At 45.1% G+C, this 12,321-nt stretch overlaps 1 protein-coding gene across 1 annotated transcript; it reads left to right on the top strand.

The window, feature by feature from the left end:
- The first annotated feature begins 2,008 nt into the window (after positions 1–2,008).
- On the top strand, positions 2,009–11,698 carry C8H10orf143 (chromosome 8 C10orf143 homolog). The gene is made up of 4 exons (XM_085229411.1): positions 2,009–2,336; positions 4,650–4,790; positions 4,918–4,983; positions 7,785–11,698. Exons 1-4 carry the CDS (start codon positions 2,274–2,276, stop codon positions 7,812–7,814), a joined length of 300 nt encoding a protein of 99 aa, XP_085085537.1. The 5' UTR covers positions 2,009–2,273; the 3' UTR covers positions 7,815–11,698.
- Positions 11,699–12,321: the final 623 nt, after the last annotated feature.

The raw sequence follows: 12,321 nt of genomic DNA, 5'->3' as shown, positions 1-12,321 counted from the left end.
TTTCAGAGCCCCTGAGATGTATTCAGATTATATACAAGCAACGTTTCTGTATAGAAATAGCCTTTATTGGTGTGTGTGCTCTGTAAAATAAAACTAAATAAAATAGGAGCTAGGCACAGGACACTGAAAGTGGTAAGATTGGATCTCATAATAGAGTCTGAAAACAATATTTAATGATAAGCGAAGATATGACCCGACATCACATGGCCTTAAGTTGCACCAAGGTAACTTTAGGATGGGTACCAGGAAAAACTTCTTTACAGAAAAGGTTGTTAAGCACTGGAATGGGCTGCCCAGGGAGGTGGTTGAGTCACCATCCCTGGATGTGTTTAAAAGCCATTTGGATGTGGTGCTCAGGGACATGATTTAGTGGAGGGCTGTTACAGTTAGGGTAGCATAATTAGGTTGTGGTTGGATTTGATGATCTTGAGGGTCTTTTCCAAGCTGAGCAATTTTGTGATTCTATGATTCTATATTTGCACTCCCGGATGCATGACACAAGATTAAAAAAATTGGTCTGGAAGAAACACAGAATCACAGACTGTGTAGATGTGAGAGATTACGAGATTTTGTAGCGTGAACACTATGAAACAAAGAGCAAGTATTCTCAGACAGGCTCAGGTTGTGGATGCCCCGTCCCTGCAGGCATTCAAGGCCAGGCTGGATGTGGCTCTGGACAGCCTGGTCTGCTGGTTGGAGACCCTGCACACAGCAGGGGGTTGAAATGAGATGATCATTGTGGTCCTTACAAACCCAGGCCGTTCTGTGATTCTATGATTCAAATAAGACAGGAATTTGCCTTAAAATGTGGCAGCTCTTGGTCTAACAGCAGCAGGAAGGGCTATGCAACTAACATTTCCAAACCTTTCACCTGCTGTACTCTAGCAGATTTAGATGGATGTGTCACAAAATGCTTGTTTGACTATAGTGTTGTTCTAAGCACGTGAATGTAAAATGGGAAGCCAGTCTGCAGCACTGGCTCTACTGGCAAGGAACATAAACAGGCTCTGGGGGGTGGAATTGGAAGGTGGTTTTGAAATAATTAAATAAATCTGATTTGATGTGAATGGATTTGGGCTTGGTTCAAACTCAGCAATGAGTTATGCTTCAGATGTTGTGCAAACTGGATTACCCAGATTTAGGGTTATTTTTTTTTTTTTTCTATCAGGCATGTCAATTGCTAAATTAAAAACAACAACAACAAAAAAAGAATCTGTGGATTAATTTTTTGTGGTACAGCCTCAGGCTCAAAGAATGTGACAGAGCATACAGTGTAAGTACAACTGGATCCCTAGTGCAGAATAAGCACTGGAAGGAATGCCAGGGATAGCTTGACAATGCAAATAGCTTGATTTAGCAGAGCAGAACAGACAAGCGGTGTATTAGATGTTCCTGACAGAGGATTTAAGCCTGTGCTGGTCTCAAGACCCACAAAAAAAAAAAAAAAAAAAAAAAAAACGACTAAAAGGAAGATTCTAATATTATCTGTGACATGCAGCAACAGGGAGTGACTAGTTCTGTTGGATTCTGCTAGGTCACACTTCCTCCCATGCATTTTGTTTTCTCCCTTTTGGTGGGAGATAACTGGTGCAGGAGAATCGTATCATAGAATCACAGAGTCATAGAATGGCTTGCGTTGAAAAAGACCACAGTGCTCATCCAGTTTCAACCCCCTGCTGTGTGCAGGTCACCAACCAGCAGCCCAGGCTGCCCAGAGCCACATCCAGCCTGGCCTTGAATGCCTGCAGGGATGGGGCATCCACAGCCTCCTTGGGCAACCTGTTCCAGTGCCTCACCACCCTCTGGCTGAAAAACTTCCTCCTCACATCCAACCTAAACCTCCCCTGTCTCAGTTTAAGACCATTCCCCTTGTCCTATCACTATCCACCCTCGTAAACAGCCGTTCCCCCTCCTGTCTATACGCTCCCTCCTTCTCCAGCCTGTCCCATCCCAACTGCCCACAGCACCGCGCTGCACTCCCGCACACCCCCGTCACCCCGACGTAGGGAGGAGCCCAACAGCGCCGTTATTGCTCAGGACGCGCAGAAATAACAGCAGATAAAACTTGCTGCGCTCTGCTCCTTCCGCGATACTCCGCGCTACGTCGGCCCAGCGACCTCCCCCGGGGCAGCTCCGCTCACCGCCCCAACCCCGGGCACGCTGCCCTCCGTCCCCCGGCTCCGCCCCGTGCGAGAGGTCGGCAGTGCCCGGAGCGGCAGCGGGTCCAGGCGGGGCTCTGGAGCTGCCCGAGCCGCGTGTGCCGCCCCGCCGCCATGGAGGCGTTGGCTCGGGGGCGGCGGGGGCTGCGGGAGCCGGAGCCGGGAGAACCGGAGCGTGTGAGTGCCGGGGGTCGGGCGGGGGATGGCGGCCCCGGGCGGGCACGGCGGGCTCAGAGCCCCCTGGCGGCGAGGAGGAGAGGTTCGGCCCTTCGGGGTTTTGAGCCCCGGCCTAGAGGTCGTTCTGAACGCTGTTGTCGATGGCAAAGATTCCCCGCTGCTTCTTCTGCTCCCGCCGCGTGTCGTACGGAAGGACGCGTGGTTGCTTTTTGCACGTCGGCGCAGCGATCCGCACGCGTTTCAGGGACGTCCTGCAGGACGGAGCTCCGTGCTGTAGCGTTTGCGGTGTTTGGACGCGGAGGCCTTTGGAGGCGGTGCTGCGTGGGACGCGGAGCTCCGAGTCGTGATCCCTGGGGACCCTCCCCACTCGGGACAGCGCTCCAGCCGCGTTCTGCACCCTTTTGGTTTCACTTTTCGTGTGAAGCAGCCTCGCTGCGAGGCCTTCATCCTTTCAGCAAACACACGTGTTTTCCCAGGACTTGCCAGCTGGGAGAGAGAGTGACAGAACATCTGCTCTGCACGCAGCCCTGTTTTCTGCCTGTTCTGGGACATGCTGTGAATTGCTGGTGCTTGTCTCCAACTACGTTTCAAGCTGGAGATGTACCACAGTCTCTCCCTAACAAAATTAGTCATTTTGACGCAGTGCGTGGTTGCCTTTTGAGTAGCTCCCTCATTGATCCTTATTCATCACAGGCACTTTGAGCCCTGTGCTAAATGCGTTCCGTTCACAGGCAGGATTGATGTATCGACTGTTTCTTTCCTAAGAGAGAATTCCAGGAGTGAAGCCTTCCCTGCAGCCAGCTCTGCTAGCAGTTCCCACAGATCGTCTTGGCATCGCTGTGATAGGATTGTCAGCCAGCTGCTCTGTGTGCTGAATTCCTGTCACTGGTGCTAGATGTCTTAAACTCCCCCAAAACAATGCTTTGAGTTTATTTTTAATAAGCCAAATTTCCTCTGATATGTGGCAGTGAATCATTTTTCGCTCGGTTCCTTCATCTCACACACCGTGCCAGCTCTGCTGCTGTAGCACTACGCTCTAGCTTTTAATAAAGGACAAGTTCTGCTGCAACAAAGGGAAGAGAACGTTTTCCCAGTGGAAGGCAATCTGCCTTTGGAAGACCTCCTCAGACTTTTTATTATTACATTATTCACTTTCTTAGTACAATACATATTTCACTTTTTGATTTACTTCCCGTCCAAATATCCTGTATTCCTTGATAGTGTGCTCCTTTCAACTGTTTTCCACTGAGGTTCCCGTTGTATTGATCCGTTTTATTTTTACATAATATATTCACATTTTCCATTTAGTTTCCGTGCTTCTGTAGTCTGTCAGTTCTGTGGCAATGCCTCTCCCACCTGTGAGATCCTAAGTGAGATGGGATGTTGTTACTCCTTAAACAAACTTTGTTCAGAAAGTTATTTCAAAAGCATGTACATCTCCTTGGGATTTGGTCAGAGCCAGACCCTGGAATGTCTGCATCAGTTCTGATATTTCTCATTATTATTAATGTGCTGCTACAGTTTCAAGGAGCATCCTAGTGCAGTCACAGGCCAAGGGCTGTTCCTTTCTTAGGGATCCCGATTGGTGCCTGCCCCACAGCTGCCCCACAGCTGCCCCTCACCCTTCTGGCTTCGTGACACGCTTTGCACAGTGAGGCATTATCTCAGCAGACCTCCAATCTTGCACTGGGATGCCAAGAGCTGTGAGAAAGGCATCCCCACTTAGCACAGCCCGTGCTCCAGAGTTGGAGCAATTTGCAGGAAATCCAAAAGCCCTTCAACACCACGTAACAGTTTGGGTGAGCAGGAAGCTGATTGTTTGGGTAGCAGAGGAAAGCTGTAAGAAGGTGACAGTTTGCAGAAAAAGACACAAATAAATCATTACAAAAGATGTCTTCGTAACTGTCTGACTTGGCTGCGGGGTTTTCCTTCCGTTTCCGTGATTTAATTAGCCGTTTCTAAGAACTTCCCATGCTCTGCTCCTTTGATAAGCCCCATCTGAAATTAGATGCTAATGGAGGGTGACTTATCCTCTTTTCCCACCGGCGTTCTCTCCCCACATTCTGAAACTGAGGCTCAGAGACGTTTAGTGAGATCCACACACCTCCCTGCTCACCCAGCGCCAGGCACGGCGCTCCATGCAGTGTTTGTGCTCTGGCCTCGTGCTTGCCAGGCTGCATTTACAACTCACTGTACTGACTGTTCTTCCCAGTGAATATAAGATTCCTGTCAGTCATAAACAAATCCTGCAGGCTTGTACCCAATGGCCTACGCCTTGTAAAGACACGCATGTATTCCTTTTTATTCTTTCAGAAGCGAGTGTGCAAGCCCTTAGAAGCCGTTCCAGATGAGGTCGATGCTCGCCTCATTGACTGTGCTATGGAGCTGGATTCTAAACAGAAAGTCTCCTCTGGCTGTGGTCCTTGGGCTACAAAGACAAAGCAAAACTCTATGGTATGTTTATGCCGTCAACATATCTATTTATTAGAATGCATTTAAAGTCAGTTTTGTAATAAAATTGCGAGTAATTGTTGTTTGTTTGTTTTTTTTTTATGGTTCTGTACATGTTTTTATTAATTAGATTTTTGAAAACCAAGGAAGCAGAGGTACTGCCCAGCCTTGCCCAAGATGTATTGCTGGAGAATCTGTAAGTATATTAACCTTCTTTCTGTGGCATAAAAGATAGACTTGTTTTTAAGTATTAGATCCATAAAACATAAAGTTAATAAAAACCACAATTACATTTCTCAGGAATAAAGCATGTAAATAAAAGAAGGCAGATTGATTTAGCATTTCGGAGGTATGCCAGCAGAGCACAAACTAATATGTTTTCAGCAGCAGTTGGAAAATATGGAGACTGCAAACACATTTTTCACATTCACACTAAAAAGCAGAGTTTAGGAAGTAACTGAAGCAAACAGTAACATACAACTTCCTCTACCTTGTTATTATGTCTTCTTTGATTTATGGAATCATAACAAAATACTCAGGATTCCCATTCTGTTTCTTATTGTTTCCTCTAACTCGATAGTTCCTTTCCAAAGAGCAGATATACAGAATACCATCTTACACTGCACACACACTAGACCCAGCTTTAAACAAGCTGGCTAAAGAACTTGTAGTCAGCAAAGCTCGTCTCAGGCAGCCTGACATTTCAGAATAGCAGTGTAAGTCTTTGGACAGCTGAGTATTGCTGTCTTCTGGGCCATCTTGATATGAAAAGTAAGCTGGGTAAAACCAGCTTTTTTATTTGTGTAGGCTGTAATCAACAGCTGGGATTTGGCACAGCATGGTATGGAGGAACACTGCAGTGGTAGTGCTGCAATCTCCCACTTAAAGGTGATGGTTATCTTAAGCACTTTCTGTTTTACTACTCATTAAAGGCCAAACCTCAAGAGAGAATGGCTGAGAACACTGGAGGTGCTATGGTGCTCCTCCAGTTTCAGTTGTGCAGATTTTCATAGAATCACAGAATGGCCTGGGTTGGAAGGGACCTCAAGGATCACGAAGCTCCAACCCCACCACCACAGGCAGGGCCACCAACCTCCCCATTTGATACCAGCCCAGGCTGCCCAGGGCCCCATCCAACCTGGCCTTGAACACCTCCAGGGATGGATGGGGCATCCACAGCCTCTCTGGGCAGCTGTTCCAGCACCTCACCGCTCTCATAGCAAAGAACTTCCCCTGACATCCAACTGAAATCTTCCCTCCTTGACCAACCGAAGTTTCAGGAGCCTCTTAAGCCTATGGGAGCTGAGCTGAAAAGGCATTTACTGTATAACGATCTTCAAATCATAATTAGGAACCCAGATGCCTTAGGATACATAGTTCACCTTTTCAACAAGCATTCATTTGGGTGTAACGGATGACTTCTGAATGCTTTTGAGCTTCAGCTGTAAGAACCGAGGGAGACAGACTGCTGACTGTACTCAAGAAGAGCTGGATTCTCAAAAGTAAAGAATTTTCCCACTTAACTGCCCTGTGCTGTCAATATAGTGACTCAAGTTGGTGTTACAAACATCTGGAGCCCTTGGATAGCTACTTGCTAGACTTCTTGCTGAATTAGACTCATATCATGAGTTGAAATAGAAGCTGCTTTGCTCAAAGCAGGCTGATCTAAAATGTGACTGACTCAGATTCTGCTTTCCTGGACGTTCCCTGTAGCGGTGCCAAAGTTTATGGACGTCTGTTGCGTGATGACAAATACCAGCTAGAGTTCAAGGAGCAAGATGCAGTGTTTGGTGATGGAAAAATCAAGTTAGCATATATATTCAGTTCTGCATTATTTGAGTCATGGGCCTGGAACAATCTGGATGAAAGAAATGTGTGACTGCTTTTGCACCCATGGTGTGCTTTTGCAGAGGGGAGGGATTCCTTTTGACTCTGGCTTTCAGTCAGCAGGGTTTGTTAGTTTAGACATAATGCCAGACACAAAGGCAGGGCTAGAGCAACCAGGATTGTGTTCTAGTGCAGCTGAATGTGTGCTGTGCTGAGCTCATAAAGCTGTCCTGATAGAAGCTGGCTCATGTGGGTGTCCTTACATCCACAGCACAGTTTATCCACAGCTCCTCTCACTCTGGGTGAACAGATTTGTCAGTTGTGTTTCCTTCAGATCATCAGTTATTTGCAGCCATGCCATGATAGATAACACTATAGGTAACACTTGGATAAATTTAGTAGGACTTATATTAGTAATATGTTCATTCTTAAAAGAATAAAAAGCCTATAGTGAGAATAAAATGTGTAGTAAGCTGATAATTTTCTTCAGAATTAAAATTTCACCTTGGGAAAATGAGCTTGTCACAATGAATAAGATGCATCATGAAAGTCCTTCAGAACAGCTGAAATGTCCCTAAGGGAAGAGCCTCCAGGTAGCAAAATAAATAATGTTGCAATGCTTGTTCATAGTAATAATGTTAAAATTCTCTAAGAAACTGTATGCTACTGATGGGAGGGAAATTCAAAACCATAAAAGCCCACACTGGAGTAAGGCAAACAGAATACAGGCATACAGGACTGAGATGATTCGTCTTGCATAGTCTTCTCAGCACTGAACTCTGCATGAGGAACCTCATTCAAACCTGCTTTCCTGAAAGCACTTAAGTCTTTGTTTCTACACTATATGCTGTGGTTTTCAAAGTGTATTCAAAGGCAATATCACTTCTTGACTTGCTCTCTTAACACTGAAGCTTGTTTTTGTAGGCACGATCACTGCCACATGTTTCAGAAGGGGCAGCAGAAGTGCATTAAGCCACAGTTTGAGACGAGAGCAGTACTGAATTTGCAGTTGTTTTTAACCTTTGTCCACGAGTTGTTTGGGAAAGCAGGGAGCATTTGAGGTGCTGTCAGCAGAACTGTCCATTCCTTTTACAGACACGTTTGAAAATGGATACTGAGAAAAAGCTTCAGGTTTTGATAATCTTGTCACATACCATTTTGTCATTTCAGGGACACTTCAGTCACATCCTGGGCTGCTAGAGATGGACAGACAGCAGATAAGCAGCGCTGCTTCCCCTGTTGGGGTCTGGAAGTGCACCTGTGAGCAGCATACAGCTGGAGTACGTTCACTCGTGGCAAATGTTCAGCATGCTGCTCCGTGTGTTACACCTCCATCACGCAGTTGGAAGCCACTGTTTTTACACTTGAGAAAATGCTTTTGTACTTAAGGTATCTCATATGTATGAAGGAATATGTTTTTTTGATTTAACTTTTTGGAGCAGTTATGCTGATTTGGCCTTTGGCCCAGTCTTCATCTGGCCCTGGACCAAAGGCCATGCTGATACAAGGTATTTCACTGCCTCACTTGGGCACTTTCTCTGATGCTCATGAAGGTGAGCAATGTGTCCTTGTGTTCACATTGCTACTGGGCCTGCGCTTGTGGCTCAACTGTATTAAGCAGGCAGAAATGGGAGGACTCTTCAGTTCTAGATAGAGAGCTGATCAGCTTGACAGCTATGCAAAGGCCAGTAAAATCCCTACTGAAACTTATTTTGTTGTTAAATCCAGAATATGGATCCATTTCAGGTATCTTTCCTACGTGCCAAACTCTTACTTGATTTACAATAAGCACAGTTTGTCAATGTGACAGATAACTGAAAGAAAAAATCAGTATTATATGAACAACATTATGATGCAAAGGTGAGTGGTGCTTCAAATCTACACAGTCCTCTCAAATTGCTGAAGGTATCATCTAATGCTCTGGGATTCCTTCTTTCCAACTGTTGTGATACTAGAACAGGTCTGTTTCAGCTTGTTACCCAACTTGATCTTATTGGCTTGCCACAAATAATTTAATCAATAAGTCTGCAGTGCTATGTAATTTTTAAACACCTGCAGGTTTTAAACTCTTAAGGTATCCAGGTTTGTTATTTGGATGTGACGCTTCAGTGGCTGCTCTGGAATGGAGCTGGCTGCTGTTGAGAACAGAATAGCAGTATGCTTACCCTCTGCATTGGATGGAAATTTCTGCGACCTGCCAAAGCTCAGGAAGAAAGCAATCTCCACTGTCAGAAGTGTCCCCTGTTCCCACGGAGCCTTTTGGCAGGGTTCAGCCCACCGGCAGCAAGGCAGGCAGAACAGCTTCCAGCCTCTCCTGCTCTGAGGGCAGTACTCAGCGTAGATTAAAATGGTAGCTCTGAAGTTGCAAAAGTCTACTAACAGGTCTTTAAAGGTCACATCCCTGTGGTGTTTATCGCAATGTAAAATTCGTAGAGAAATCTTATCATAGTCCTAGAACACTTCCCATATTGTGTGTGGAGCTGTAGCTGTAGTGTGAGCACTGACTTGACTTTTATTAACAAGATACTCTTCCTAAATAGATAAATATCATATAAATGCTGAATTCGGTTAAGCGACAGGTGGGGAGATAAGTTTATTAAGTAGAGCTGCGCTAAACTGACACCCAGAAAATTTAGTTAGGAAAGAATAGATATCCTCCAATCCCACACAAATTTTAGATCCCTTGGAAATGAATCATTGCAAAGTGGGATTGGACTGGATGATCTCCAGAGGTTCCCCTGGCCCCTGTGATTCTGTGGTTCTGCCAGTTGTTTCAAACACCCCCCGGTTTCCCTCAATGACAGAGGCAGTACAGTCTGCTCAAAGATCAGATCTCTGAGAATCACAATGGTTGTGTTGCCTTGAAGGTTATAAATGCATCTTGAGCTCTCCAGCTCCCAGTACAGGTTGATACAAGCAATAGTGGCTATCCAAGCTAGAAAGGAATGTGCTCAGTTGAAATGATAGTAGTGCACGAGCAAATTCCCATATCCTGATAATATCAACCAGTGCAAAATAGTAAAGGAAAATGGTTTCTAAACACGCTGTTTGCTCTGCATATTTGTTACTGGGTAGCTAGGCTGTATTTTGTGGGCAGTTCATTTTTACAAGATTTTCCAATTGTTTTTTAGCCATGTCAGCCAAGAGAAAAGATGGCTGAGCTTCAGTTTCTGTGCTGTAAAAACTGAAATAGTTACTTTGAGTGTAGAAGGTTGAAAGGTATCTAGAAGTTTAGTCACTGCAAAATGACTCAGAACCTGTTGGGTGTCACTGAGTTCAATGCTTGAAAGCAGCTGTAGCAGAACAGTATGTAGTCAAAATTTAAGGTGTCTTAAGAAGAGAAATGACACTTGGACTTGTTCATGGAGAAGTTTTCTGCTAGACTATACTGGACCAAAGAAGCACCACATTGCTTTTAATGCACAGGCAATACACTATGAGCCATCAGACCGAGAGGATGATTTTCCATTTAAATAGATAGCAGTGCATATATTTCTTCTGTTAGCTAAAAACCTGACCGTATTTTAGTCAATAGAACACAGTCAGAATGAGAGCTCTTTCCAATCCTTCTCCTTTCAGAGTAACCATTACTTGGTTTTTGTAAGGTGCCACCATACATAACTCACAGGATTGGTCATAGTTCCTCCTGGCTGCATTACAGAGCCCTGATGAAGTCATACTCTGTTCGATTTTAATGTAATTTTCTCATATCAGTCTTCTCATCGTTACTGTGCACTGTGCAGGTATTTTATTACACTGTCCACAGTGACTCTCAGCTCTGTCCTTGCAGATTACTGCATCTCTACAGCTCAAGAAAACAGGAGAACTCTGTACTATTTTTAACCTGCAGTGTGTGAACATGGGTACCTCTGCACTGTTCAAAATGCAGTGCTGCATTTTATATCAGATCTAATTGATCAGCAGTTCTGTTATTCGTGTGTATGGTTCAAATATCTAAATGCTACAGAAACATGAGTAAAATTGTCCCAGGTTGGGCCTTTGATTAACTACAGCCTTTTGCATTCCCCAGGAACACAATACAGGGTATGTCAGAGCAATTCTATGGCCGTAAGAGGGCTGGATGGGCTGGGAGCAGCCGGCATCTGTGTGCCCAACAGCAGGTGGGGAAAGGCTGAGAAAAGGACAGGCATTGAATGGGAACACTTCTTACAGCAGGGAGAGCAGTATTTGATAACGTTTTGTTCTGGGAAACCCTTTTTTATCTCACAGCTCAGTCTTGAACATCACAGATCACAATTACTGAAATAGTTCCAGCAGTATTTTTGCCTTCATACTTGTTAATACAAAAGCATACTGGGCATCAGGAGAGCGTCATACCCTAGTTTTCCTTCTGAAGTAAACATTGGCTTTATTTAAGAAGCATTTCCAGTGTGACTGCAGTTCAGGTGTGTGTGTGCTCCTGCTTGGTGAGCAGAGAGTAGAGATACCCTGTCTAGTTTTGATAGCAGCTCCCTCCTTTTTGGTAGTCCTTGGGTTGGCTTGGAGTTAAAACATAAACCAACAAGAAACCACTTTCTGCACAAACTTCACAGTGAATCCGTAGGAAGGATGTGACTGCTTGCCCCATGCCTTTTAGTGGGCTAGATGCATTTATGCATCAGCCACGACGCAAATGAGTTGCAGCTGAAACAATCCAGCATAGTGAAGACTTGCTGTTTGATTCAATAGACGTGCTGCATTTGTAATCTGCCTCAAGATTTGCTCAGCCAGGATCACGGAGTGCTGCAGCAGGTGCAGCCGAGGGCCGTGCAGCTGGGGATGGTGAATGTTCCTTTAAAGCAGATGGGTGTCAGATCTGCAGCAGAACCTCAGCACTATTTTTGTAGGACTTTTCTTCACCTTGTACAACTATGCCGTTTTGGTTTATTGATAAGTATGATTCTTTATCTTTCTTAATGCTGTGGTTTGTACGCAAAATAACCTAAAATATACTTTATTTAGGTGTATATAGTAAAGCATACAATCAGTTTTTAACTCAGATGAAAATGATATAGTATTTTTAACTTTGTATTTTATAAGTTGTTGCAAAAGCAGAAGCATTAAACCCACCTTTGGCTACAGTACGAACTGCCTGGTTTTGTTCTGCCGTTAGTAATTGAACTGTGTTCTGCAGGCACTGAGGCACGAAGGTAAATAAAAGGGTTTGGGGTTTATATACTATGTAGCTTCATTTGTACAACGTAGCCCACCCCGTTCTTCCCCTGGCTGCCCAAAAACATGAATGATACACAGAGTCAATACTTTGAAACAACATAATTCCCTGCAGCTTTGGCTTAATGGAGAGTTAAACATTCGCATTTCTCAACTCATCTCCACCTGCCTTTCCAGAGTTTCTTTTTCCTCACCTAATTGGAGCACCTTAGCATCAGACCTGCGTTCCTGCAGATGTAGGTAGAAATGGAGGTGTCACGCTGCCTTGTGAATCTAAGCTCCAACCTCCTTGCATCTCATTGCTTTGTGTAGATTATCACTCTGCTCCATAGCTGCGTGGTTCCAAAGCAAATCCCTCAGCCAGGCACCGCTGCAGCTCTGAGACCTCCCAGCCCAACCCCACCGTGCCCACAGCCCACGTCCCTCAGTGCCACATCCCTGCAGCTCTGTACACCTCCACGGATGAGGACTGCCCACCCCTGGGCAGCTGTGCCAGCGCCTGGCCACTCTCTGGAGCAGACATTGCTCTGATACC

This window comes from Meleagris gallopavo, chromosome 8 (assembly GCF_905368555.1).
Source record: "Meleagris gallopavo chromosome 8, MGAL_WU_HG_1.1, whole genome shotgun sequence".
NCBI classification, from domain to species: Eukaryota; Metazoa; Chordata; class Aves; order Galliformes; family Phasianidae; genus Meleagris; species Meleagris gallopavo.
This window is presented reverse-complemented; position numbering and strand designations above follow the sequence as displayed.

What these genes read in the sequence shown, in the direction of transcription:
- C8H10orf143 (XM_085229411.1), top strand. Translation starts at nt 2,274, where the DNA reads ATGGAGGCGTTGGCTCGGGGGCGGCGGGGGCTGCGGGAGCCGGAGCCG. An exon ending in AGCCGGGAGAACCGGAGCGT is followed by an intron (nt 2,337 to 4,649) that starts GTGAGTGCCGGG and finishes TTATTCTTTCAG; the next exon opens with AAGCGAGTGTGCAAGCCCTT. An exon ending in GATGTATTGCTGGAGAATCT is followed by an intron (nt 4,984 to 7,784) that starts GTAAGTATATTA and finishes TTGTCATTTCAG; the next exon opens with GGACACTTCAGTCACATCCT.